This window comes from Rhinopithecus bieti, unplaced genomic scaffold (assembly GCF_001698545.2).
Source record: "Rhinopithecus bieti isolate Rb0 unplaced genomic scaffold, ASM169854v2 scaffold_23868, whole genome shotgun sequence".
NCBI lineage: Eukaryota > Metazoa > Chordata > Mammalia > Primates > Cercopithecidae > Rhinopithecus > Rhinopithecus bieti.
Genome location: NW_016811202.1, coordinates 1,002,860 through 1,029,390, shown reverse-complemented (window position 1 = coordinate 1,029,390; position 26,531 = coordinate 1,002,860). Strand labels below are relative to the sequence as shown.

Sequence of the window (26,531 nt, the reverse complement as noted above, 5' to 3'; positions counted from 1 at the left end):
AAAGTTTGGGTTTTTTGAAGGATTACCTTTGTTTTGCATTTGTTAGTCTAATTTATAACTAAGGTGTATATATCATGAGTGAAAGTGCATATAATGTGGTTTTGTAATTTACATAGTTTGTAAATTTTTGTAATTGGTAAAAATGTGTAAAAGTAATTTCATTCCGGCTTAATTAAATCACAAGCTTAAATGGCCTGTCAAGTTATTTCCTTGAGTAGCAACCCCTTTCTTCTAAATCTTTCATTCATGCAGCATACCTGTTGAACATCTTCTGTTGCAAGTTTAATTATTTGTTAAAAGATATATCAGTGGAAAAAATTCATCATGACTGTTTTAAAACAAGTACTGGTTGTAAACTCACAAAAGCATAAGAATTTTAATACAGAAGGATTTCATCCTTTAATCACCAGCATTCTTTTTAATCTGTATACTCAGTGTTGCCATGTTTATTCACTTCTAGAGGGAATCATCTCGAACTTTTTCAGACCTTTCACATGTGCTACCTAGATGGAGATTACAAAACTGTTTATCCCAAGGAACTTTGTTCTGTCATAAGGAATAACCTCGATGCTTATTATCATATTTTTTAAGGAGCCAGACTTTTCTGAAGATCAAGAAGAAAAGAAAAAAGATTCAAAAAAATCCAAAGCAAACTTGCTTGAAAGGAGGTCAACAAGAACAAGGAAATGTATAAGTTACAGGTATGAAATGTGTGGAAATGTCTACAGTGAAAGAGGATTTATTTTGCAAGTACACAGCATGATCCAGAAGTATATGCTTTTCCTATCATGCTGATTATTAGCAGTTGTATATATATATTTCCTGCCTTCCATCTTTAGTCATAGAATTTTTTTTCTTTTTTTTTTTTTTTTTTTTGAGACTGAGTCTCACTCTTATCGCCCAGGCTGAAGTGCAATGGCACAATCTCAGCTCACTGCAACCTCCACCTCCCGGGTTCAAGTGATTCCCCTGCCTCAGCCTCCCAAGTAGCTGGGATTACAGGTGCCCACCACCACACCTGGGTAATTTCTTTTGTATTTTTGGTGGAGACAGGTTTCACCATGTTTGCCAGGCTGATCTCGAACGCCTGACCTCAGGTAATTTACCCTCCTCAGCCTCCCAAAGTGCTGAGATTATAGCCATGAGCTACCACACCCGGCCTAGTCATAGAATTTTAGAGCAGAGTAATCTTTTCCAAATGTAAATCTGTTCATGTCATCCTCTTTTTGCTTTAATATAGTTTGTCAGATTTCCATAGCTCTTGGGATAAGGATTGTTCCTTTTTTTTTTTTTTCCGAGATGGAGTCTTGCTCTGCCACCAGGCTGGAGTACAGTGGCGCCATCTCCGCTCACTGCAACCTCCACCTCTCGGGTTCAAGCAATTCTCGTGCCTCAGCCTCGCAAGTAGCTGGGACTACAGGCGCCCGCCACCATGCCCAGCTAATTTTTGTATTTTTAGTAGAGATGAGGTTTCACCATGTTGGCCAGGATGGTCTCAATCTTTTGACCTTGTAATCCGCCTGCTTCAGCCTCCCAAAGTGCTGGGATTACAGGTGTGAGCCACGACACCTGGCCAAGCATTGATACTTTTAACAAGGCCAGTAAGTCACTGCATAGTCTCATCTCTACTTCCCTCTCCAACTCTGTCTTACCACATTCTCCCTTACACTCTCTGCATTTGCTGCATCTCCTTTTAGTCCCTTTGTACATACTGTTTACCTGCAATTTCCTTTTCAGTTTTAGCTTGTTAACCTCCTCTATATGAAATCCCCCCATTATATGCCTTCATAGCAACCAGTTCTTTTCCCTGAAAGCACTTATAATTGTAATGAGTGTGGTTGTGATGACTTACTAACATTTTTAATCATCACTAGATTGTTAGCATGAAGGTAAGGACCATGTCTCTTTTACATGGACTTGTGTCCCCTATACCTAGCATAGTGCTGACAGATAGTTAATGCTTCGTTAGTACCTAGTGAAAGAATCAGTAAATATTACCTGGTTTACCTTTTAACACCAGAGACACCAGAAAAGGAGATTTTTCCATGGTCATTGTTAGTAGCTAATCCTAGAAACCTTATCTTCTAAAACCCTATCTTCCAGTCTAGTGTTCTTTCCACTAAATCATGCTGTCTCATTCAAATAATAAATAAATTATATTTTAGTTATTTTAGATAATTTTTCGGCCTACAGCTTCTAAAATCTGGGATAACACCAAAGCAGTTTTTTTAACTTGAATAACTGGAAATGGAAAAGGAAAACAGTGGATTTTATAAAACTCTTAACTTTGAACTTGCTTCTTATTTATAAACTTGCATCAGTAATCATGGAGGAATTTGCCCCTATTGTTAGTGTTAAAACTTTATAAAAATATGGTAGAATCAGTTAGGGTAAAATCTCATGTACACGGGAATAGTGCCCATCCTAGTCTTTAAAAACACACTTCAAAAAATAAAAAGTATTCTTCTATATGTATGAAGTCAAAGCTGACAGATGGAAAGTGCAAATGTAAAGTCAGTTCTGCTGCAACATAACATGTATTTTTAAAAATCACCATGCTGTGCAAAATTATACAGGAAAAACCATAGGGATTATGGAAAATATGGGGTTAGAGACATACATTAAAGACTTCATTGGTGGCAATGCATTAAAAAAGATAGGAATATACTAAAAATGGGAGCACCATTTGACATATGTTAAATAAGTAAGAAATACATAAATACTACATTAACTATGGCATTTTATACTGAGAAAAGACCTGAAGCTTGTCTGTGGAAGCAGAGAATTGCAGTTTGTAAATTATGGTTTGGTGGCAGAAGGAGGTTTATCTGAAATCAGAAAAGTATAACATCACATGCAAAAGGCTATAGTTTATAACACATAGTGAACTGATGTTACTGGTAGATGTCTTGGGTATGTGTGTTTTGTAGATTGCTGTGCAACTCAGTTCAGCTAGATGCAGTTTTCTGCGTTCACCTAGTGTTTCTCACAAATGAAATTACACATAAATTAGCTGGGGATGGTGGCTTACACTTGAAATCCCAGTACTTTGGGAGACTGAGGCAGGAGGATCGTTTCAGTCCAGAAGTTCAAGACCATCCTGGGCATCATAGACTCTGTAAGAGAGAGGGTGGCGGGGAGGAGGGAAGGAAAGGAAGAGAAGGAAGGAGGGAAGGAAGGAAATTGCACATAAGCATGTATGAATGAAATACATATCATGTTTGAGTTGTTTTGTAATATGTCAGTCATTTTGGAACTAGGTAGAATATAAAATAAATGCATTACATAATACATTTTATATGAAAAAACATAGTTTACCCTAAATTCCTATTTTACTCGTATATAATTTTAGAGCTTAAAGGGATAATCTATGTTAATCCACCATCACAGATGAGACAACCAAGACCAAGGGAATATAGATACATGGAGTGTTGTGTTCAGAAATCTTTTATCTGATTATCTTTTATCTGCATCTGGGATATAAATCAAGACTGTTTAGTTGCATTAAAAATTACTTAGATTATCATTAAGGCAAGAGTGGAATGTTTCATTCTTTCTGAAATAGTTTCAGATGCCTGAAGTTCTGGTGGTCTTTGATTTTAGCAAACAAATTTCTCAGTAAGAAAGTAGTCACTCAAAGAAATAGGTTATTATGCCACCTTACAGCTGCACCCTGTCCTCAGGACAAACGCTGTTTTCAGTTAACTTTGCATCTGGCATCTGGCTTTATTGGTATCTGCTATTCTACCCTAATGAAAATTCACCCTAGTGAGTAGGTGCTGAGTTTTACTTTCCCAGAACTTAGGAAAAATCCGCACTACAGCTACCTTTATTCTCAAAATATTGCAGTTGTGAAAAATTGGAAATAAACTGTTTTGACTAAATATGATACATGTGTAAGATGAGATACTATGCAGCCAGTAAAAATTACATTGTAAAAGAAGAGCTCTCCATCTGAAATTTATGAGTCCTTTGAAATTATATATTCTAACTATGAAAGCCAGATATTTAGTTTTTAGAGATGGAGTCTTGTTTTGTTTCCTAGACTAGACTCCCAACTCCTGGGCTCAAGCCATCCAACTGCCTCAGACACCCAAGTAGTTGGGACTATGGACTCAAGCCATCCTACTGTCTCGACCTCCCAAGTAGTTGGGACTATGGGTGTATACAACCACTCCCAGCCTCCAGCTTTTAGTCTTTTTTTCTTTTTTTGAGACAGGGTTTCACTCTGTCACACAGACTGGAGTGCAGTGGCATGATCACAGCTCACTGCAGCCTGGAACTCCTATGCACAAGCAGTCCTATTGCCTCAGCTTCCCAAAGTGCTAGGACTACAGGCACACATCACCATACCTGGCTAATGTTTTTAATTTTTAATTTTTGTAGATAACAGGGTCTCACCATATAGCCCAGACTAGTCTCAACCTCCTGGGCTCAAGTTATACTCCTGCCTCAGCCTACCAAGAGTGCTGAGCCACTGCACCCAGCCCCAGCTTTTAGTTTTGATGCTGTTGTTAATCCATTGTGTGCTCGTAATCCCACCCTCTTCAATATAATATACTTTGGTGATGGAAGTGTTCTATTTCTTTGATGTCTGATACAGTGACCATAGCCATATGTGACTATTAAATACTTGAATTATATCTAGTGAGGAACAAAATTTTAAATTTTAATGAATTTAAATATAAATAGCCACACATGGCTAGTAATTACCATTTTTAGCATAGTTTTACACAAGTTACTTCATAACTTGTTTTGAGATTTGGCTGAGCCCTGAAGTAAAAGGCATTTTATATGTGAAGAAATCTTAGGAATCCTTTAGTCTTGATCCTTTTCTTTAAGTCAAGGTAAACAGCTTCAAGAAGTACTTTTACCTAGTTCTAAAATTTTAACCTTTCATGTATGAATTTTAGTAAGAATATAATTTTCAATAGCAGTAATAACATAGCCCTATTATTGGGACTTTTTTTTTTTTTTGAGACAGGGTCTCACTCTGTCCCCCAGGCTGGAGTGCAATGGTACAGTCTCGGCTTACTGCATCCCCTGCCTCTTAGGCTCAAGCAATCCTCTTGTCTCAGCCCCCCAAGTAGCTGGAACTACAGGCACACACCACACACCCAGCTAATTTTTTGTATTATTTATAGAGACAGGGGTTCACCATGTTGCCCAGGCTGGTCTTGAACTCCTGGGCTCAAGTGATCTACCTGCCTTGGCCTCCCAAAATGCTGAGATTACAGATGTAAACCACTGTGCCCAGACATATTATTAGGACTTAATAGTATTTATGGAACTGTAATTTTATTTTACTTACTTTGCCATGTGATTTGTATAATTAGGAGCTGGCAAATTATGGCCTGTGGGCCCAATTCAGCTCACTTCTAGTTTTTGTACAACGTGACCTCAAAGTGGTTTTTATAAATGCTTGAAAAAAAGGATCAAAAGAAAAATAATATCCTGTGAAAATTGTATGGAAATTACCTATAATTCAAATTTTAATGCTCATAAAGTTTTATTGAAACACATCTGTATCATTTACTTACATGTTGTCTGTAGCTGCTTTGCACTACAGTAGCAGAGTTGAGTAGTTACAACAGAGACTGCATTGTCTGAAAAGCCTAAAATATTTACCATCTGGCCCTTTATAAAAATTTTTGCTGACATTGCCTCAGTCCAATTTGACTGCTATCACAAAATAACCTTGAACTGGATAACCTATAATCAACAGAAATTTATATCTCACGGTTCTAGAAGCTAGGGAGTCCAAGGTCAAGGCACTGGCAGGTATAGTGTCTGGGAGGGCCTGCTTTCTGGTTCATAGATGGCACTTTCTAGGGTGTTCTTAATCACAGAAGGGATGAAGGGACTCTTTAGGGTAGACCTAATGCCTAGTAAAGGCCTTCTCCTTCGTAGATGGGCATCTTCTCACTGTAACCCCATATGGTGGAAGAAACAAAGGGTCTCTCTCTGGCTTCTTTTATATGGGCACTAATCTTATACATGAGGGCTCTGCCAAAGACCCCACCTCCTAATACCGTCACCTTGAGATTTATTATTTCAACATGTGAATTTTGAGGGGACATAAACAATCAGACAGTAACAGACATCTGCTAAAGGTAATCTTTAAAAATAAAAGGCCGCTGGGTGTGGTGGCTCACGCCTGTAATCCCAGCACTTTGAGAGGCCGAGGCGGGCAGATCACGAAGTCAAGAGATGGAGACCATTCTGGCCAAATGGTGAAAACCCATCTCTACTAAAAGTGCAAAAATTAGCTAGGTGTGGTGGCGCATGCCTGTAGTCCCAGGTACTCGGGAGGCAGAGGTTGCAATGAACCGAGATAGTGCCACTGCACTCCAGCCTGGTGACAGAGCAAGACTGAATCTCACAAATAAATAAATAAATAAAAATAATTAAACAACAAAAAAAAAAACCAGGACAGGCTATAATGTGATCATTGTATATATTTTAGATTTGATGAGTTTGATGAAGCAATTGATGAAGCTATTGAAGATGATATCAAAGAGGCTGATGGAGGAGGTATGTGTTTGTCATTCTCTCTTCTTCATAGAACTCTGCCAAGAAGTTCATTCAGGTGCCAAATTAGGACAATGAGCATATTTTTTTATTCTCTTTCCCAGTGTGTATTATGATTAGTACTGATGTCAGTTGTCTCAGATTTAGAGTAATTTGTGGACACAATGTCAGTGTATAGACTCAGATCTTACTAATTACTTTTAAAGCAGTTTTGTTTTACAACCTGATATATAACATTGATGTTCCTACATAGGTTAAAAAATTTACTTCTGATTCCATATAGAAAACTGAGGAAACTTTTGTGTTGTCTTTGAGACTACAAAGTCTCAACAATTATGGATAATCAGAACCAAAATAATTTAAACCAAAATTTAAGTTAACCTATTAAAAATTGGTTTCTTAGTTTCATAGTCTTCAGTAAGTGGCATTAAAATAGAAGAACTAGAAGGTGATTTAATTAAAGCACTATTAGCCAATGCTCCAATATGGAACATTCTGGTTTCTACTTAGTTATTATGAAAACTCTGGAAAAGATTGATTAGTAGGTCGTTTAAGGCTTTTCCAGAAATGTTTGTCTTGTTTACATCTTTGCTGCTGAAATCTCGCTTTTTCTGTCCTGCAAACACTGTTTTTAAAAACTCTATTGGCCTCTTTCTAAAGCCTTGTCCAAAAGACAGCTTTCAAGAAGAGATTCTTGAGTGACTGCTCATAGGTATGAGGTTTCTTTTTTGGGTGATGAAAATGTTCTGGAGTTAGTTAGTGGTGATGGTGGCACAGCTTTGTGACTATACTGAAAACCTCTGAATCGCACACTTTAAGAGGGTGAATATTATGGTGTGTGAATTACATAAAAATTTAAAAAACAAGAGGTTCCCTACATAGTAAACTTCTATTCAGTAGGATAAACGAATGCTAAAACTCTGAGACCTCTGTCAGCTGAAGTCATGAGAAAACTGCATATTTGTAGGAAGAAAATAAAGAAATGAAGAGCTGCTAAGCATGAATAAGGACTGTCTCTAGAAATTAAAGGGAAGCTTTTAATAAACACATATTTTTCTCCCCCTGAACTTCCCTCCTCCAAACTCAGGAGTTGGCCGAGGAAAAGATATCTCCACCATCACAGGTCATCGTGGGAAAGACATCTCTACTATTTTGGATGAAGAAAGAAAAGAAAATAAACGACCCCAGAGGGCAGCTGCTGCTCGAAGGAAGAAACGCCGGCGGTTAAACGATCTGGATAGTGATAGCAACCTGGATGAAGAAGAGAGCGAGGACGAATTCAAGATCAGTGATGGGTGTGTGGTCTCCCATTAGACCCCAATCCCTAGATACCAGCAGGAACAGGACTGGACTAGCAGAGAGGCTTGCCCGTGCTGTAATGAGGGTTTTCTTCTTCATGTCCATAGACTAGCTCTGTTTATTTTCAGGATATTTAAAGCAAATTCAAGAATACTAATTTTGGCCCGTTTTTAAAATTTAGAACAGAAAATAGATTTATGGTTGTTTAACATTCAAAATTATATTTAAATTTTACTGACTACAATTAAACTTTGATTTGTCAAGAGCTTTCTCTGTACCTCTGCCACCTTCTGCCAGGTCCATGAGGGGTTTCCAGTCCTATGTGAAAAATAAATAAGTAATTAGATATTATCCTCTCATGACTCATAGGAGTTGGACTTGGGACAAGTAATCCAGCATAGAAGATCAAGAAAGGCTTCTATGCAGAGTTGGAATTGAAACAATACTGCAGAGTTTCTCCTTTCAGATTATTAGAAGAGGAAACAAGCATATAAACCACAAAAAAAGTCATTCTGCGTAACTGCTACTAAAATACAGGGAAAGATAAATTAGGGTACAGAGGAAAGTTAGCTTAAAGTAAAAGTAAAGCTTGATCTGAAATTTGAAGAATAAATATTTGGAATCAACAAGTGTGGGACTAAAAGCAGGATAAGAAAAAGGTATTATAAGCATAGAAGTTTTATGTCCAAGACAGCAAGCCATAAAATGTCATGGAATGTTTGGGAAACTCCTGTTGGCTCAGGATAGCAGGAATAAGGGGATGAAGTAGAGAGTGCCCTGCTGGAGATTTGGCAAAGTGATAAAAAGAACCAGATTAGGGAGTGTTTTATTAGTCATGCATAAGTGTTTTGACTTTATCCTGAAAATTATACAAAAACCAGTGAAGGGTTTTAAACACAAAATTAATGTGAGATTTATGCTTCAGAAAGATTCATCCTGGCATTCATTTGGAGGATAGATTGAGGGGAAATGAGACCAGATATTAGAGAAACTATTTATGGAGTTGCTTTTGTAGTTTAGGTGAGTATGAAAAGCTGAAAACAGAAGAGATCAGGTTTGAGATATTATCTTTTAAGAGGTAGACTCTAGAGAAATTAGTAATTGATTAGATATGATCAATGAAAAGGGGAAAGTTAGGATAAATACAACGTTTCTGGGTGGAGTTACTGGATAAGTGATGGCGCCAAATACCAGTCCAGGGAACAGAAGAGAGAAGTAGATTGGGAAATAATGAATTCACTTTTGAATATGTTGAATTTAACATGGGGGACATCTCAAGAAGTCAAAGCAGTACAGAAATCAACATTAATTCATCTTTACAACCCCTCCTAAGAGGATAGGGGGCAAAACATTTTCCCCATTTTATAAATAGGGCATTTGATACAATTGTCTGCATATGTTGCACTATACTTAATGATTCGCTGGGCTCACTAGAATTTGAACTTAGTACTCTTAAAAAATGGGTTCACTCTTCTAAATACCATTGTATTTTATCTGGTTTCTCTTGGACAGATCTCAAGATGAGTTTGTTGTGTCTGATGAAAACCCAGATGAAAGTGAAGAAGATCCACCATCTAATGATGACAGTGACACTGACTTTTGTAGCCGTAGACTGAGGCGACACCCCTCTCGGCCAATGAGGCAGAGCAGGCGTTTGCGAAGAAAGACCCCAAAGAAAAAGTATTCTGATGATGATGAAGAGGAGGAATCTGAGGAGAATAGTAGAGACTCTGGTAAAAATAATCCGTATCCATATGATACCTCAGCTTAACAAATTCTTTTTTTTTTCTTGTTGCTCATGCTGGAGTGCAATGGCACCATTTCGGCTCACCACAACCTCTGCGTCCCGGTTTCAAGCGATTCTCCTGACTCAGCTTCCCAAGTAGCTGGGATTACAGGCATGCACCACCATGCCTGGCTAATTTTGTATTTAGAAACGGGGTTTCTCCGTGTTGGCCAGGCTGGTCTCAAACTCCCGACCTCAGGTGATCTGCCCGCGTTGGTCTCCCAAAGTGCTGGGATTATAGGCACGAGCCAGTACACCGGCCAGCTCAACAAATTCTTACGACTGCTGGAGTTAAGAGTTCTTAAAATTCTGTTCCTAAGACTTATTTCTGACTAAATTTTTCTCATAGAAAGCATATCTGAGAAAATACATACACATTGGTATGTTAACTTCATATCAGATGCCTAGTAGGATTGTGATGACTCCTTGGTTGTCACGTTTCCATGCCTAAACCTTCATCTTCATAGGGTTTCTTGGAAATCATTTTCAATAAACTGTGAACATTTCCATCAGATGCCCAGCTGTTGGAGAGAGAAGAATATAAGTTAATTCTCATTTAGACCACAGTCAGTGTTGAGTAGTTTTTACAGATTAACAGTAGTTGATGTTGTTATAGAGTATGCTTATCCTTATTAAGTGAGTAAATAGAGGCTCAGCCACTAAAAGAAATGCATCCTTATCTTACTGGAACATGCATTTACTTACTGGATAAGTGTCATCTTACTGGAGAAGAACCATAGATATGAGTATCAGACTCTGGCAATCTTTGTGGGGGTTTTTTGGTTTTATTTATCTTTTTTCCTAAACTGTCTAAATAAGTGATGATAATATCATGCCGCTTTATCAGTGATTATTTCTTAAGAACAAGGACATTTTCTTACATAACCACAGTGTAGTTACCAAATTCAGATATTTTAACATTGATATAATGCTATTACCTAATTAACAGTACACATTCAAATTTTTATCAAGTATCTCCATATTATTCTTTATATCTTTTTATTCTTTTCCTAACCCAGGATCCATTCCAGGGCTATGTGTTTATTCACATCTCTTTAGTCTCTATTAATCTGGAATGTTCCTCAAATTTTGTCTCATTGATCTTGATATTTTTAAAGAGTACATACTAGTTGTTTTGTAAGATGTTTCTCAGTTTGGATTTCTTTTGTTTCCTTGTGATAAGATTCAGATTACGCATTTATGGCAGGAATAGCACAGAGAATGTTGCATCTTCTGAGTCTCTTTATTATTTTTCCTTATAATTAATAAGTAATTTGTGGGAATTTGAGACTATTTAAATATCCTGTTCCTTATATTTCACCTACTAGTTTTAGTTTCTGTGGATAATTCTAACTCTGTCATGTCTGTTATATTTATTTATTGTTGTTCTGTAAGGAAGAACATTTCTCTTCTCCTCCGTATGTTTATTTATTTATGTCAGTGTATACTCATGGATTCTTATTCTGATCAGTGGATATACTACATTCCCATCACCATTTAGGCTCCATTTGTCTGAAATTTGGCCAATGAGAACCACTTCAACCTATTGGCAAGCTATTTTGAAATGTTTGAAATCCATGAAAGAATAGCAAGCTTGAATATAGTACTTTGGTGGAATTTAACATTCTGAAAAACAGCAGTGACATAATGCAATAGCCTCACTCTGGTTTATTGATCAGAGATGACAAGAACAATGCTATTTAGCAGTGCTTTGCAAGTTTAGGTCTGTGTACTTTATTTAGCAGATTTGTATTCTTTATGGAGAAAAGTCAAAAATATAACTTGAGTTCTGTATTTATGTGGAACAGATTCATGAGTTTTCTTTGGTTAGAGGGCTTAATCTCTGCAATACATTATGACTACAGCCACACGTAGAACAGCAGATTATCAGGAGGCAGATTTGTGGTAGCCGTCTACCAAGAAGAGCAGTCATGGCAACTGTGTACCTGACAGGTAGCTGTAGGTCAATTGCAATAAGGACTATTTCTAAAAAAGTATAAAACATTTAGGCCGGGAGTGGTGGCTCACACCTGTAATCCCAGCAATTTGGGAGGCCGAGGCAGGCAGATCACTTGAGGCCAGGAGTTCAAGACCAGCCTGGCCTACATGGCAAAACCCCTTCTCTACTAAAAATATAAAAATTAGCTGGATGTGGTAGCGGGTACCTGTAGTCCCAGCTACTTGGGAGGCTGAGGCAGGAGAATTGCTTGAACCTGGGAGGTGGAGGTTGCAGTGAGCCAAGATCACGCCACTACACTGTAGCCTGGGTGACATAGTGAGACTCTGTCTCAAAAACAAAAAAGGATAAAACATTTTCTAATCTTGAGGATTCACTGCTAAGAGTATACATTGTGAGGTTTGGCATTAAAAACCCCCACAGATTGACTCATTCTTTTTTTTTTTTTTTTTTTAAAGTGAGACTTAAAGGCCAGGCGTGTTATAATCTCAACGCTTTGGTAGGTAGCCAGGCGTGGTAGTGCGTGCCTGTGATCCTAGCTCTAGCTACTGGGGCGGCTGAGGCCAGAGGATCTCTTGAGCCCGGGAGGTTGAGGCTGTAGTGAGCTGCGTTCATGCCACTGCACCCCAGCCTGTGTGACAGTGAGATACTCTCTCAAATAAAATGAGACTTATATAGGTTACTGTTCACTTAAAAATATTTATGACTGAACTCTGCTTAGTAGTTTTTCATTTTTAAGCTACATTTCTACTTAATAGACTTAAATTTTGTACTTTTTTCTTCCTTTTTTTAAAATAGAAAGTGACTTCAGTGATGATTTTAGTGATGATTTTGTAGAAACTCGGCGAAGGCGGTCAAGGAGAAATCAGAAAAGACAAATTAACTACAAAGAAGACTCAGAAAGTGACGGTTCCCAGAAGAGTTTACGACGTGGTAAAGAAATAAGGCGAGTTCACAAGCGAAGACTTTCCAGCTCAGAGAGTGAAGGTAAGGCATAGGTCCTATGTATAGAAGTTTGGACAGGGCAAAATAGACATTATAAAGTGAACTCAGGATTGTGATTCTGTACCATTCTTTAAAATTCATGTAACCAGGCCAGGCATGGTGGCTTATGCCTGTAATCCCAGCAGTTTGGTAGGCCAGGGCAGGCAGATCTCTTGAGGCCAGGAGCTCAAGACCAGCTTGTCTAACATGGTGAGACTTTGTCTCTACTAAAAATTTAAAAATTAGCATGTGTGGTGATTTGCATCTGTAACCTTAGCTACTCAGGAGGTTGAGGCAGGAGAACTGCTTGAACCTGGGAGGCAGAGGTTGCAGTGAGCCAAGATCGTACCACTGCATTCCACCCTGGGTGACAGAGCAAGACTGTGTCTCAAAAGAAAAAAAATTCATATAACCAATAGTATCTTTGAGATAAAACCTATAATTTTGTGCATATTATAGTTTAAATAAAGGATACTTGATAAGAGGCTAATTTTTAAGATCTCCATTGTAGTTAAAATTTTCATTGAAACTAGAAGAATCTCAGAAAATTGTGATCTGATCAAAATTTATTCTGCTTCTTTTTTTTACTCCCTTATTCATGGCCCTCATTTTGAAATAACCTCTTATGTCCTCAGTAGCTGAAAGGTTTCAAATAAAAGTGCCTACTGTCTCTTTCCACCTTTACTATGATTTCCATTGGAAACTGTTTTATTTCCTAATAGCTATAGCTGTGCCCCCTACCAGTAGTACAAGACAAGCTCTAAAATATGAATTTCTGACATCCATTTAGTCTTTTTTATTTTATTATTTATTTTTTATATATAGCTCTATATATATAGAGAGAGAGATATATATATATTTTTTTGGAGACAGAGTCTCACTCTGTCGCCTGGGCTGGAGTGCAGTGGTGGGATCTCGGCTCACTGCAACCTCCGTCTCCCAGGTTCAAACGATTCTCCTGGCTCAGCCTCCCAATAGCTAGGATTTTAGGCATGCACCACCACGCCTGGCTAATTTTTGTATTTTTAGTAGAGACGGGGTTTCACCATGTTGGCCAGGCTAGTCTCGAACTCCTGACCTCAGGTAATCCGCCCACCTCGGCCTCCCAAAGTGCTGGGATTACAGGCCTGAACCACCGCGCCCAGCTTTATGGCCTGTTTTGAAGATTGTTTTGCTTTCATAGATTAAACATGAATTTAAGTTTGAGCCCAAGACAAAAGAGAAAGGGAAAAAAAATGTTTGGATGTGGAATGCTAAAGAAGGGAGGTGAACATATTTTTTGAATGTGCACTTACCTTCATGTGTCACAGAGACAAACATAAATGCATTAGTTAAGCCATTAAATATGAATATTTATTAAACTAGGCCCTATTCCAAGCACTGGAATATAACAGCAGACAAAATAGTTCTTATGAAACTCTTATTTTAGTTGGGAAGAAGGCGACAATAAACAAGATAGATAAGTAGAATATATGATATATTAGAGATGAGTCCTGTGGAAAAAAATAAAGGAGAAAAGGGGGTTGGGAAAGTAGTTGAATTTCAGGTAATATACTAAGGAAATCCTCACTAAGAAAACATTTGAGTGAAGACCTGAAAGAAATGTTGTGTGTGAGTCATGCAGTTATCTAAAAGAAGAATGATACAGGCAGATGGAACAATAAGTATGAAGGCCTTGAGATATGTTTGTGCTTGTCATGTTCAGCAAACAGAAGGGAGTGCAGGGTTGTTGGAGCAGAGTGAGTGAACGCAAACATAATGAGATGAAGCAAAGAGGTCAGTGGGGACCAGTCAGCAAACGACAGCCCACCTGCTTACATAAATAAAAAAGCAAGCTTTTGTTTTTGTTTTTGAAACAAGGTCTCGCCCTGGCTGGCGTGCAGTGGCACAATCACAGCTCACCATAGCCTCAATCTGCTGTGCTCAAGCAGTCCACCCGCCTCAGCCTCCCAAGTGGCTAGAAGTGGCATAAGCCACCACACTGTGCTAATTTTTAAAATTTTTTTTAAATAGAGATGAGATCTTGCAGTGTTGCCCTGGCTGGCCTTAAACTCCTGGCTTCAAGTGATCTGCCCCCTACCTTGGCCTCCCACAGTGTTAGGATTACAGGTGTAAGCCACTGCACCCTACCCTGTATTACAATTTTTATTGGAAGACTACCATCCCCGCTTGTTTACATATTGTCTATTGCCTGCTTTCTCAAAAAGCTGAGTTGTTGTGACTGAGAGTATAGGGCCTGCCTCTTATGTAAAAGATGTGCTAACTTCTGATGATAAATAGTGCTGTGCAGTTTAACTTTCTGCAGTGATTATATGTGTGCTGATGGTTACAGTAGCCACTAGCCTTCATATGGCTATTGAGCACTTGAAATGTGGCTAGTGTGACCATGGAACTGAATTTTAATTTTTATTTAATTTTAACTAATTTAAATTTAAAATAACCACATGTGACTAGTGTTTACCATATTAGATAACACAGAGTAGGGTATTGTATGGACTTTGGATTTTTATTTCGTGTGAGGTGAGAAACATTTGGGCCAAAGCACAGATCAGTATTGAGAAGCAGATGAGGAGGAAGAGGAAGAGGAAGAGGAAAGCAAACCATCCCACATTTTGAGCAAAGGAGTGATATGATCTGACTTAGGTTTTAATTTGCTGTGGTAGCTGTGTTATGAATAGATTGAAGGGGGCCAGGGCAGAAGCTAGAAGACCCATTGGGAAGTTATTGTAATAGTCCAGATGAGAGATGATGGAGGGTAGAACTGGGTCAGTAGCAGTAAAGGGGCGAAAGCAGTCACATTAGGGATATGTTTTAAAGTGAGACCGAAAGGATTTACTGTTGGGTTGGGTGAGAGAAAGAAAATAATCAAGGATGACTGAGAAATTGGAGGAGCAATTGTGAAAAACTAAGATGGTAGAGACCACAGTGCTGCAGGATTAAGGAGAAAATTTAGGAGTCCAGTTTGAGACACATCATTTGAGAGGCCTGCTTAGAGATATCCAAGCCTAGATGTCGAGTAGGCAGTTTGATACACTAGTCTGGAATTCAGTGGTTGCCTAAAATAAATATGGAAGCTGTTAGCACATAGATGACATGCCAAGTTGTGAGACTAGGTGCGCTCTTCTAAAATGGAAGTAGAGTCATCTTCAGTATCCATTGGGGATTGGTTTCAGGATCCCCGCAGATACCAAAATCCTTGGATTTACAAGTCTGTCCTATAAAATGGTGTCATATTTGCATATAACCTACCCATATCCTCCGTATACTTTAATCTTTAGAATAGTTAAAATATCTGATACAATGTAAATGCTATATAATTGTTATACTATATTGTTTAGTGAATGACAAGAAAAAAGTCTATGTATGTTCAGTTCAGACACTACCATCTATTTTTTTCCTGAATTTTTCCATCTGCAGTTGGTTAAATTCATGGATAGGGAGGCCCAACTGTATAGACAAAGAAGAGAAGACAATTAAGACTACCAAGGGTGTCTGATAACTAAGATGAGAACTGGCACAGTGTTTAAGATGTACAGAGTTGGGTGTCCAGTTTGAATCTTTCCTTATCAGCATGTCGACATGATAACCTAATTTGTGTACTAGTGGGAAGGAGTTTCTTAGTTTGTAACTAACCTATCTTCATTTAATTCAAGCATTATCAGACATCTTCCCCAAGAAATCTGCTGTTGGCCAGGCACAGTGGCTCACACCTGTAATCCCAACACTTTAGGAGGCCAAGGTGGGCAGATCACTTGAGGCCAGGAGTTCGAGACCAGTCTGGCCAACATGGTGAAACCCCGTCTTTACTAAAAATGTAAAGAAATTAGCTGGATGTGGCAGCACACATGCCTGTAATCACAGCTCCTCGGGAGGCTGAGGCAGGAGAATTGCTTGAACCTGGGAGGCAGAGGTTGCAGTGAGCCAAGTTTGCGCCACTATGCTCCAGCCTGGGAGACAGAGTGAGACCCCGTCTCAAAAAATAAAGTAGGCCAGGTGCGGTGGCTCATGCCTGTAATCCCAGTACTTTGGGAGGCCGAGGCAGATGGATCACAAAGTCAGGAGTTCGAGACCAGCCTGGCTAACATAGTGAAACCCCCGTCTCTACTAAAAATAAAAAAAGATAGCCTGGTGTGGTGGCAGGCACCTGTAATCCCAGCTACTTGGGAGGCTGAGGCAGGAGAATGGCTTGAACCTGGGAGGTGGAGGTTATAGTGAGCCAAGATCATGCCATTGTACTCTAGCCTGGGCGACAGTGCGAGACTTGGTCTCAAAAAAAAAAAAAAGAAAATATTCTCTAAAATCATAAATAAAGTATACCATGAATCATTTTGGGCACTGTTGTGGGACTGAGAAGAGAGAAATCAGGCCAATTATCGAAAGGACATTTTTATGTACAAGCAATTCTGAAAGGACGTGGTGAATATGGGGAGGAAAAGGAGAATTAAATTCGTTTATGGTTACCCATGCCAATGGCTTAAATGTGCTGTTTATTCTAGAGAGCTATTTGTCCAAGAACTCTGAAGATGACGAGCTAGCTAAAGAATCAAAGCGGTCAGTTCGAAAGCGGGGCCGAAGCACAGATGAGTATTCAGAAGCAGATGAGGAGGAGGAGGAAGAGGAAGGCAAACCATCCCGCAAACGGCTACACCGGATTGAAACGGATGAAGAGGAGAGTTGTGACAATGCTCATGGAGATGCAAATCAGCCTGCCCATGACAGCCAGCCTAGGGTCCTGCCCTCAGAACAAGAGAGCACCAAGAAGCCCTACCGGATAGAAAGTGATGAGGAAGAGGACTTTGAAAATGTAGGCAAAGTGGGGAGCCCATTGGACTATAGCTTAGTGGACTTACCTTCAACCAATGGACAGAGTCCTGGCAAAGCCATTGAGAACTTGATTGGCAAGCCTACTGAGAAGTCTCAGACCCCCAAGGACAACAGCACAGCCAGTGCAAGCCTAGCCTCCAATGGGACAAGTGGTGGGCAGGAGGCAGGAGCACCAGAAGAGGAGGAAGATGAGCTTTTGAGAGTGACTGACCTTGTTGATTATGTCTGTAACAGTGAACAGTTATAAGACTTTTTTTCCATTTTTGTGCTAATTTATTCCACGGTAGCTCTCACACCAGCGGGCCAGTTATTAAAAGCTGTTTAATTTTTCCTAGAAAACTCCACTACAGAATGACTTTTAGAAGAAAATTTCAACAAATCCTGAAGTCTTTCTGTGAAGTGACCAGTTTTGAACTCTGAAGACAAATAATTGCTGTAAATTCCTTTTGATTTTCTTTTTCCAGGTTCATGGTCCTTGGTAATTTCATTCATGGAAAAAAATCTTATTATAATAACAACAAAGATTTGTATATTTTTGACTTTATATTTCCTGAGCTCTCCTGACTTTGTGAAAAAGGGTGGATGAGAATGCATTCCGAATCTGTGAGGGCCCAAAACAGAATTTAGGGGTGGGAGAAAGCACTTGTGCTTTAGCTTTTTCATATTAAATATATATTATATTTAAACATTCATGGCATAGATGATGATTTACAGACAATTTAAAAGTTCAAGTCTGTACTGTTACAGTTTGAGAATTGTAGATAACATCATACATAAGTCATTTAGTAACAGCCTTTGTGAAATCAACTTGTTTACTATTGGAGATAACCACACTTAATAAAGAAGAGACAGTGAAAGTACCATCATAATTAACCTAAATGTCTGTTATAGCAGAGTTTCTTGTTTTTAAAAAAATAAAATCATCTGAAAAGCATTTGTACAGTAAAATGTATAATGAAGCTTTGCCAACCAGACTGTGCTAGCAACACATTTTTTTAAATAGCTTTATGCAGTGGTAATAAGGTGGCCTCAAATATATTATGTCTGATGGAGAGTTATTAGTGAAATGGATGTGGTCTTTCTTAAGGCCTGGGTGGACCGTAAACTTTGCCAATAGTATAACTCTTGTCTTCTGGCCACTTGATGTTTAAATATCTGAAATATCATTTTGAAAAAATACATCTATATATAACATACATGAAGAGATGCTAAGCTGACAGTGATATTTTAGCACATTTGAAGACTGGGAAGAGATTTTCAGGTGAATTTTAACTGGTCTATTCTTGCCCTTAGTATCTACTTCAAATTGAAGTCTACAAACAAAGCAGTTCCTTTGGGAGGTTTTTAGTTTGAGTTTTAGCGTGTGTGCATATGTGTATGTGTGTGTGTGTGTGTGTGTGCGTGTGCATATGCGTGTGTGTTGGAATTTCCTATCTGCCTGGATATATTAGCAGAGTTTGAATGTAGTTTTGGCCTTTGGCCGTTAGACTTCTATTAAAATTCTTTAATAGTCATACAACCAACATAGAGTTGAATGAGAACTGCCGATGTAATTAATAGGCATGACATCCATTTCAAACATCTCAACACTTTAAAGAAAAGCCCTTTGTTTCAAAAAAAAGGGTTTGTAACTAACTAAATACCTAACATGTAATTGACACTAAAATATGAACTTTGTCTTATTTAGTTTCTGTTATAGCTGTAAAACTTCAGGCAGAGCCATAACATTGTACAGAGTGTAGCACTTGTGATTAAACCTAGCCTGTTAAATCCTGAAACCTTCAACCATTACTTCTGTGAATACTTTTGCCCTGGGATTTGGGTTTTTCTGTTCCAGTGTTGTGTCTGTTGCCGGCAATGGACACACCATATCTGCTGCTGGCCCAAGGAACGTCATTAATTTTTCTTTCCAAATTAAATATTATGTGCTAGTCAGTATATAGTAAAGCACTTCTCTTTTTTATTACTAAAAAGCTGGCATTAGATTTGCATTATAAATACCTCTCTAGGAACTTTATACTCCTTTTCCTTCTTCAACAGCTATTGCCCTTAAATCCTATCTTTTGGCCTTGAAAGTTTATAGCTATTGTTTTTCAGTTGTTCGTTGTTTTGTTTTGTTTCACTTTAGTTCTGTAGTACCTGCCCATTAATATTTTTGCTTTGATTCTAGCAATGTGTATGTATCTGTATAAAAAATAAAATAATGAAAGCAGCCTAAAAATAGGATGCACCAGTAGCATGTGGTTCCAAGTAAGTTGTGATTTTTATTTTGAGACAGTGTTCCACTGGAAGGGAGGGAAGGGCTTACATTCACAGACAGTAAAGCAGGACTGTGGAAGGAGCTGCATTCACTTACAGTCTCCTTTCCAGCTAGGTTTGTTTTATTTATTTGCAAGTCAGCTAAGAATTAACCTTTTAAACTATCTAAAACAGGCCAGCAATATAAAGATTTCTACCAGTGCAAGGTAAGTGGTTTGAATGTACGGGTGCCCTTTCCTGCCACCCAGTCTCACCCCACCATTTTAGTCCTGCAGCTGGGTAAAGCCACTATTGTGTGGAAACTCTCCCATGTGCCCTGTCTCTACCTCTGGACACACCAGCTCCTCCTTCCACCTATTAGTTCTATTCCTCAGTTAAGCCAAGTGATCAGAAGTAGTATTAAATTGGTAGATAATTTTAACAGGATGCCTAATGTGAAATAAGGAGTTATTTTTACTCTTCTACTGTAGAAAGCCTAAGGTAATTTTTACCATTGCAAAGACTGAGTATTCCATTTGTAAATGTCCCACTGACATGGGTTTAGAGACCACTTGTGCTGCCTGATGTTTACCAAACTTGAATAAGTGTTTGTCAACTTGATAGTGAATGTACCCCTTCTCATCTTATATTTTGATTAAATCAATTAACTATAGGTCATCTACCAAGAATGTAATCCAGGCAGTTGATAAAACTAATTATTATGCAGATTGATTATTGATTATTAAATTTAGAGCAGTGCAAAAACAGTTCTGCTGCTTGGAGTTCGAATTCAGTCCCTCAAAGAGTTTATGATCACTGAAGTACACTCTGAAGGTATTCTGAAGAAGTTAAAAAAAAAATTCAGAAAACGAAATGTTCTGTATACAAAGACAATACAGTCCCTACGAACTGCAGAAAGTATAGGAAAGCAGTAATTGATCTAGAGTTTAGATAGACAGTCTTGGATCTTTTTTAGAGCACTAACCATGGATTTAGACTCAATAGCTGCTACGTAGTAGAGCCCTTTAATAATTTAATCCCCCCTTTTTGAAATTCAAACTGGACTCCCAAACTCTAGACTGTAGCAAATGTATTAAAGGGAGATGTAGATTAACATTCAGTATATTCAGTTTGCAATTTCTGTAAAGGTCTGAAAACTAGTCAGCTTTTCACAAAGCAGAAACTTTGAACTGAAATATATGTGAAAAGGACTCAGACTGAAAACATTTTGGTTTTGTACATCAGTGCTGATAAAATAGTGTTTTAGTGTAAAACATTTTCCATCATTGGCACATTACTGCAAAATGATGGCAGAGATATTTTCAAGAATGTACATCAAGTTGTATTTCCTCGACATCCTTTTTTCAATTGCTCAAGGTTACAGATTCAGAGGATAAAGGAGAGTTTCATTTAGAATAAATTCATGTCTACTGGTAATCTATATAAAAGTGACCTGCCCAAGAACCAAAACTTTAAATGCTAATGAAGCTTTTGAAAATTTTTAAACAAATTAATTTTAAAAGGGTGTTACACATATCCAGTTTTACTTTTTGGTTGACGAAATGCATCCTATAATATATATTTGAGCAAAGTACATACATTAAGAAAAACGTGGACATTTACTTGTTTAACTTAATAGTCAAAATGATGAGGAAATGTTAGCTGTTTTTAAGTGGGATTGATGGAATGTCCTTTGTCACAAGGAATGCCATTTTAGCTTGTTTGTGGGCATACGAGATGTTAACCATTCGCTAGTTCTACCACACAACTGTAAAGAACCTAATGAATCTACAAGTTTAACATTCAGAAAAAGCTAGGAACTCCGCTCTTCACTAACACAGTGGAACAGGTCCATTATTCAAGGTGATGCCTCACAGCTATAGAACAACTATTCAGAGACCCAGAGTGAAATGGTACATGTGTATTTGTGTGTGTGTGCACACGCACACACTTCAGATAAGTACCAGAAGAAATAAAAATGAATCCATCATTAACTATTGAAAGAAGATGGCTGCATTGCAACAGATATAAATATTATAAATATCATTTAATTACAGAAAATCTAGGCAACAGTTTCTCCTGATGTTTGACGTTCTCAAAATACCTTCCTCATTCTCCAAGAAGCAGAGAATGCCAAGGCTGCATATCTGCTGTAATCTACCTAGCCCTCTTCTGCTTAATATCCATTATTGAATCTTCTTAGATTAAAATCCATTCCTATTTTATCTACCTTTCCCAAAGTATGTACCTGTAAACCTACCTTGGAAGTGGCAAGTTAACTGATTTTTTTGTGTCGTTTTTATACCAATCCTTAAGGTCAAAGCCTTTTGCTATCAATGTATTTAAACTGAGTTGCTATGTGTTCACTTAATTTGTTTTCAAAATATTTTGCTCCAACTTAAATTATCTTTTAACATCTTTTGAGTGCCAAGAATTACTAAGTAACTGTAATATGTTGAACAGAGTAATTCCCAATGTAAGCAAGGAATCATAAGCCAAAATGTAATGAGCTTAGTATATAACCACTTTAGCTTATACACTCACCACTTTTTGTATTCATTCATGCAAACCCTCCTGGAAGTCAATTAGAATAGGATCCCATTTGTGGACTTTTTTTCCTCCTTTTGGACACCTGAGCACAATTTTTTTTTTTCATTTCATATTTATGCCACTTTGGAAAATTCAGTAAACCCAATTCTGGCACATTGTAATGGTTTCAGTTAATGAAGATGTTATTTTTATTTTAATAACTTTAAAATATTACTATCCTATACGTAAGTTATATGAGAGGGCATAACAATAGATGAGTAGAAATTTATTAAATTTCTTGGATATTTTGAATGAGAAAAAACATTTTTAAAGGAATTTTTTTTTTCCTTTTTTGTCCAAACCGGTACAAGCTAGAAAGTTTGCTAAGGACTGAATACTTGCCTTGTGCTTTTTGCCACTGGATGATGTAAGTTAAGAATGGAATTGTTAATTCTAAGTATATATTTTCTTGACTTTCATCAGTTTCTAAAGAAATCTAATTTAAGTGTTTTGCGGTTTTATTTGATCTGTATTTATTGAGTTTTGGTCATAGACCAGCAGCTTGCATGTCATGCTCATGAACAGCCAGAACACAGTTATTGGGGAACTTCATGGCTCAAAACCTTCTGAATCATTTAACTTATTTTGTATGTTGCAAAAAAAAAAGTTTATTTTGCTTGAGAGTCACCTTTTTTTTTTTTTAAATAACTGTACAGCTTTTAAGGGATGGGAGGTGGGAAAATACCCTAAAATAGGATGTAGATTTTTTTACAATTGTGTTTATGCTAGATCATCTACAGGTGCATTATGTAATTAAACCTAAAATTGTTTAAAATTTGTGCCATGTCTTTTCATTCCCCTGCCCTTTAGCAGAATTGGTGCATGTCAACTGCTATGTGGACAAGCCTTGAAATTAATAGAGTAACAAGCCCTGTCTCCAAAGCTTTAAGGTCACTGCATGAAAATTGTCTACACAGACACACACACACACACACACACAGATCTAGCTTATATTAGTAAATGGATTTTCAGGATCAGAACAGCTACAATAGCCCAGATTTGGCTGTTAACAGCATATTCTTATAGGGCATGATTTTTGTGATTCCTAACTAGGGTATTCTCAATGTTAGTCTGGTGTTCTATTCTCTTTCAAAGTAGCTTCTTGATGATGGTATCTGTTGTAGCTTGCCCAAACCTGCCATGAGGTTTTGTGTACACTTGGAAAGGGTATGTCCTATGCTAAGATAGGGGTAGAGCAAGGCTTGATTTTAATCTATTCATATAAAAGAAGGAAAAAACTAGAATTGCTCTATTTGGTTATTCAGTGGACTTAATTCCACAGGAATAGTTGTCTGCTGAAGCGTGGCAACAAGGGAAGTCAAATTCAAATTTCAGTTCCCTCCTTATTTGCTAAGTATTTTGAAATCTTGTAGAACTTCTGATTCTAGCACAGTCTTTTACATGGCACGTTTTACCATGGTATATTCACAGCTTCGTTTAAATGTCAGTGCTTTTTCCCATCTCATAATTTTGCCATTCTAATTTCTCACCTTTGTAGTACAAGTGTATTCTTGAAAATAATTAAATTCATCTAAGTGTGTCATAATTTCTATCAAAGCTATATTCATGTTTTGCCAGCGTCAGTTTTTTGCTGTCATTCAGAAGGAAAGCCTGGGGATCATGAGTTTCCATGTGAAGAATACAAATTCCAGATAAAAATTTGTAAATGGTATCTTTTAGAATTTTGATTTGAAGTAATAGCTGGAATTCAGGGACTGTCTGATCAAAATGTCTCTTGAATTTTCCAGCATGCTTATATGAAATGCTTTATTTTCCTATGCGTTAAAAAATGTATTCCTGGAATAGGTTCTCAGAATGCTTTATTTGGTTTCTAGAAGATGAGATTTAAAGCAGAAGCTCCAAGATTAGCATATAACTCTTGAGGTAATCAGGGCCCTGCTGTTAGTCAAATAGAAGCTGGAGTGCTCTCTGTCACATAATATACTGCATGTGTGTGGGGGCGGGGGGGCAGGGAAGATCAGAAAACTGGAAATGTAATTCTGGTAACACACAAAGTAAATTGTGCATTAAAAGTATGGGAATTCTTGGTAGCTTAAAGCTTCAGGGGTTAACTTCAGTGTATGAACACCTAGTGTGTTAGAATTGCAGTGCATAGTTGTTTAAATACAATATTCCTTGTAAGTGACAACCAAAATATGTTGTGGCTGGTGCCAAGATTTTTGTTAATGAAATGTTCAGTGTCTCACTACAGTCTGATCAGAACTCTTGGTGTTATAAACCAGGCCTAAAGCCATTTTATAGCTATTGGCCTAATTGTGTAACTTTTTCTTTCAAAATGTTTTATTATAATACTTCTGTCATTTCTTTCACTTAATATGTCAATTGTCATAATAAAAATTTAAATTTGAATTATTTAGCATGATGTGTTTGCAAACTTAGCTTATTTTAAATTTTGTGGCACATGGAACAAATTGTCTGTAGCAGTTCATGATGGTTAAAATTTATCATCCAGGCCTAGATAAATTGTTCTCCCACTATCTGGAAAGTAAACGTACAAGTGCATTAGTTTCCCTAAAATAATTTTTAAGGCTATTTGCCAACTAGACAAATATAGATATTAGAAAACTATTATTGATTTCTATCTTTAGCCTCTGGAAAACTAATACATTATAGAGGCTGTGGACTTGTTCTGTGTGGTCCCATAGGAGCACAGAACTAGACCAGAGGGCAGAAGCCATAGGGCAAAAGTTTTCCAGTCATTCTGTGGAAGAAACTTAGTTCTCTAATAATAAACAAGCTTGGAAGTGAATTATTAGGAATAGGGGATGTTTAGAAGTCCAAACATCCACACATTGATCCACACATTTAAAAATGGATTAGACCAAGTGACCAACGGGTCCTTCCAACCCCGAGTAGGCTTCTCAACTCCAAATGATTTGACAGTTTTTATTTACTCTTGAAATACAGTAAAATTCACACTGAGCTTGCTTTTTTACCAACAAACTAGCAGAGTATTTGTGATTCTGATTGAAAATATTAACTAGGTAAAGAACTTTTGAAGAATTTCACCTAGTGGAGTAAAACTTGGTCTGTGCTAGCAAGAAAATGGCTAGTTACAATGCTAAATTTATTTGAAATTTTCACTTTAAGAGAATCAGTCAAATAACGTGAGCCACCGTGCCCGACCAGCCCATTTCTTTGTCAGATTATGAGACCAGAAGATGTAGAACAGTTCTTTTCTTTTACAAATAGAATTAGTGTACTATTCTGTGATTCTTTAGTAGAGGCAGAATTATAAAAAGTAATGAAAATATTCTGTTGAAATTAGATGTCGGAACCCTTTTGGGTGAGATTAATGCTTGTGTCATTTTGATTCTTAGTGAGTTTGCATGAGCTCTTTAGGGTCCTAAAAGTCTAAATGAGTATCAAAGAGAAGGGACACTCTAAGAGGATGTAACTGGACATTGCAATATGAGTTTAGTCAAATCCCAAATGAAGTCAGCTGGGAACCTACTAGTATTGATATCGGCCACCTATGGCTTCCTTATCATTCCTCCTTGCCCATTTCAGAGCCGCTTTACCCACATTTAAGCACCTATCTTTCTCTCTAGCCCTGTCTCCGAGGAGGTATCTTCTTTTTGCAGTACCTTGTCTGCCTGTGTCCTTTTTATTACCGCCTCTGGGTTTTCACATCTTACTTCTCTATCTCTGATCTCCATTATTGACACACACTCCTCTCTAAATAAAGTTCTCCCTATTGTGGAAGACAAAAGTTTGATCCTATCTCTGGTTTGATACCCTTCCCAGTTACTTCTTATTTAACTTCCAGTCTTTAAAATAAATAGACTATGGAAAACCCTAAACTGTATTTGGAAATTATTACTGAAATGTCAGAAATTCCTAAGAGAAACTCCAGAAAACAAGCCACCATCTCAGCAACATACTTTGTTATCATGAACAACTGTTACAGAAAGCTGAAACTTAGAGCAGGAATGTGATTCCTCCCTTTTACCTGCACTCGGCTTCATGTTTTCCTGTTGAATGTAATGTGGATTTTGTTTTCTCTTTGACATTATTGCTTGCTAGTGGGACACCAGTAATTGCACTGTGAACTCACAAAACCAAATAGCTCTTACTCTACCATTTAGAACCAAAAAGTTAGAGGAAGTACTTCACTAATGATGGTGGAACCTTATTTGAACCTGTACTGTCCCTAGCTTCAGCCATAAAAGATTTTCTGTAGTAACAACAAAGAAAGGTAAGCTGGCTCAATGCTATTAGGTTGGCGCAAAAGTAATTGCAGTTTCCGCTATATATAATACATTTTATAAATTTTTTTAAAAGGCAAAACTGCCTTTTTTT

General features: G+C 37.6%; 1 protein-coding gene across 1 annotated transcript in view; it reads left to right on the top strand.

The window, feature by feature from the left end:
• Positions 1–24,585, top strand: part of RSF1 (remodeling and spacing factor 1) — a 174,097-nt gene extending 149,512 nt beyond the window's left edge. The window contains exons 11-16 of the mRNA XM_017893539.1: positions 592–701; positions 6,467–6,534; positions 7,619–7,826; positions 9,343–9,563; positions 12,372–12,560; positions 17,054–24,585. Of these exons, the coding sequence (XP_017749028.1) occupies positions 592–701; positions 6,467–6,534; positions 7,619–7,826; positions 9,343–9,563; positions 12,372–12,560; positions 17,054–17,628 (1,371 nt within the window). The 3' untranslated portion in view covers positions 17,629–24,585. The remainder of the gene's footprint in view (positions 1–591; positions 702–6,466; positions 6,535–7,618; positions 7,827–9,342; positions 9,564–12,371; positions 12,561–17,053) is intronic.
• The last annotated feature ends 1,946 nt before the right edge of the window (positions 24,586–26,531 follow it).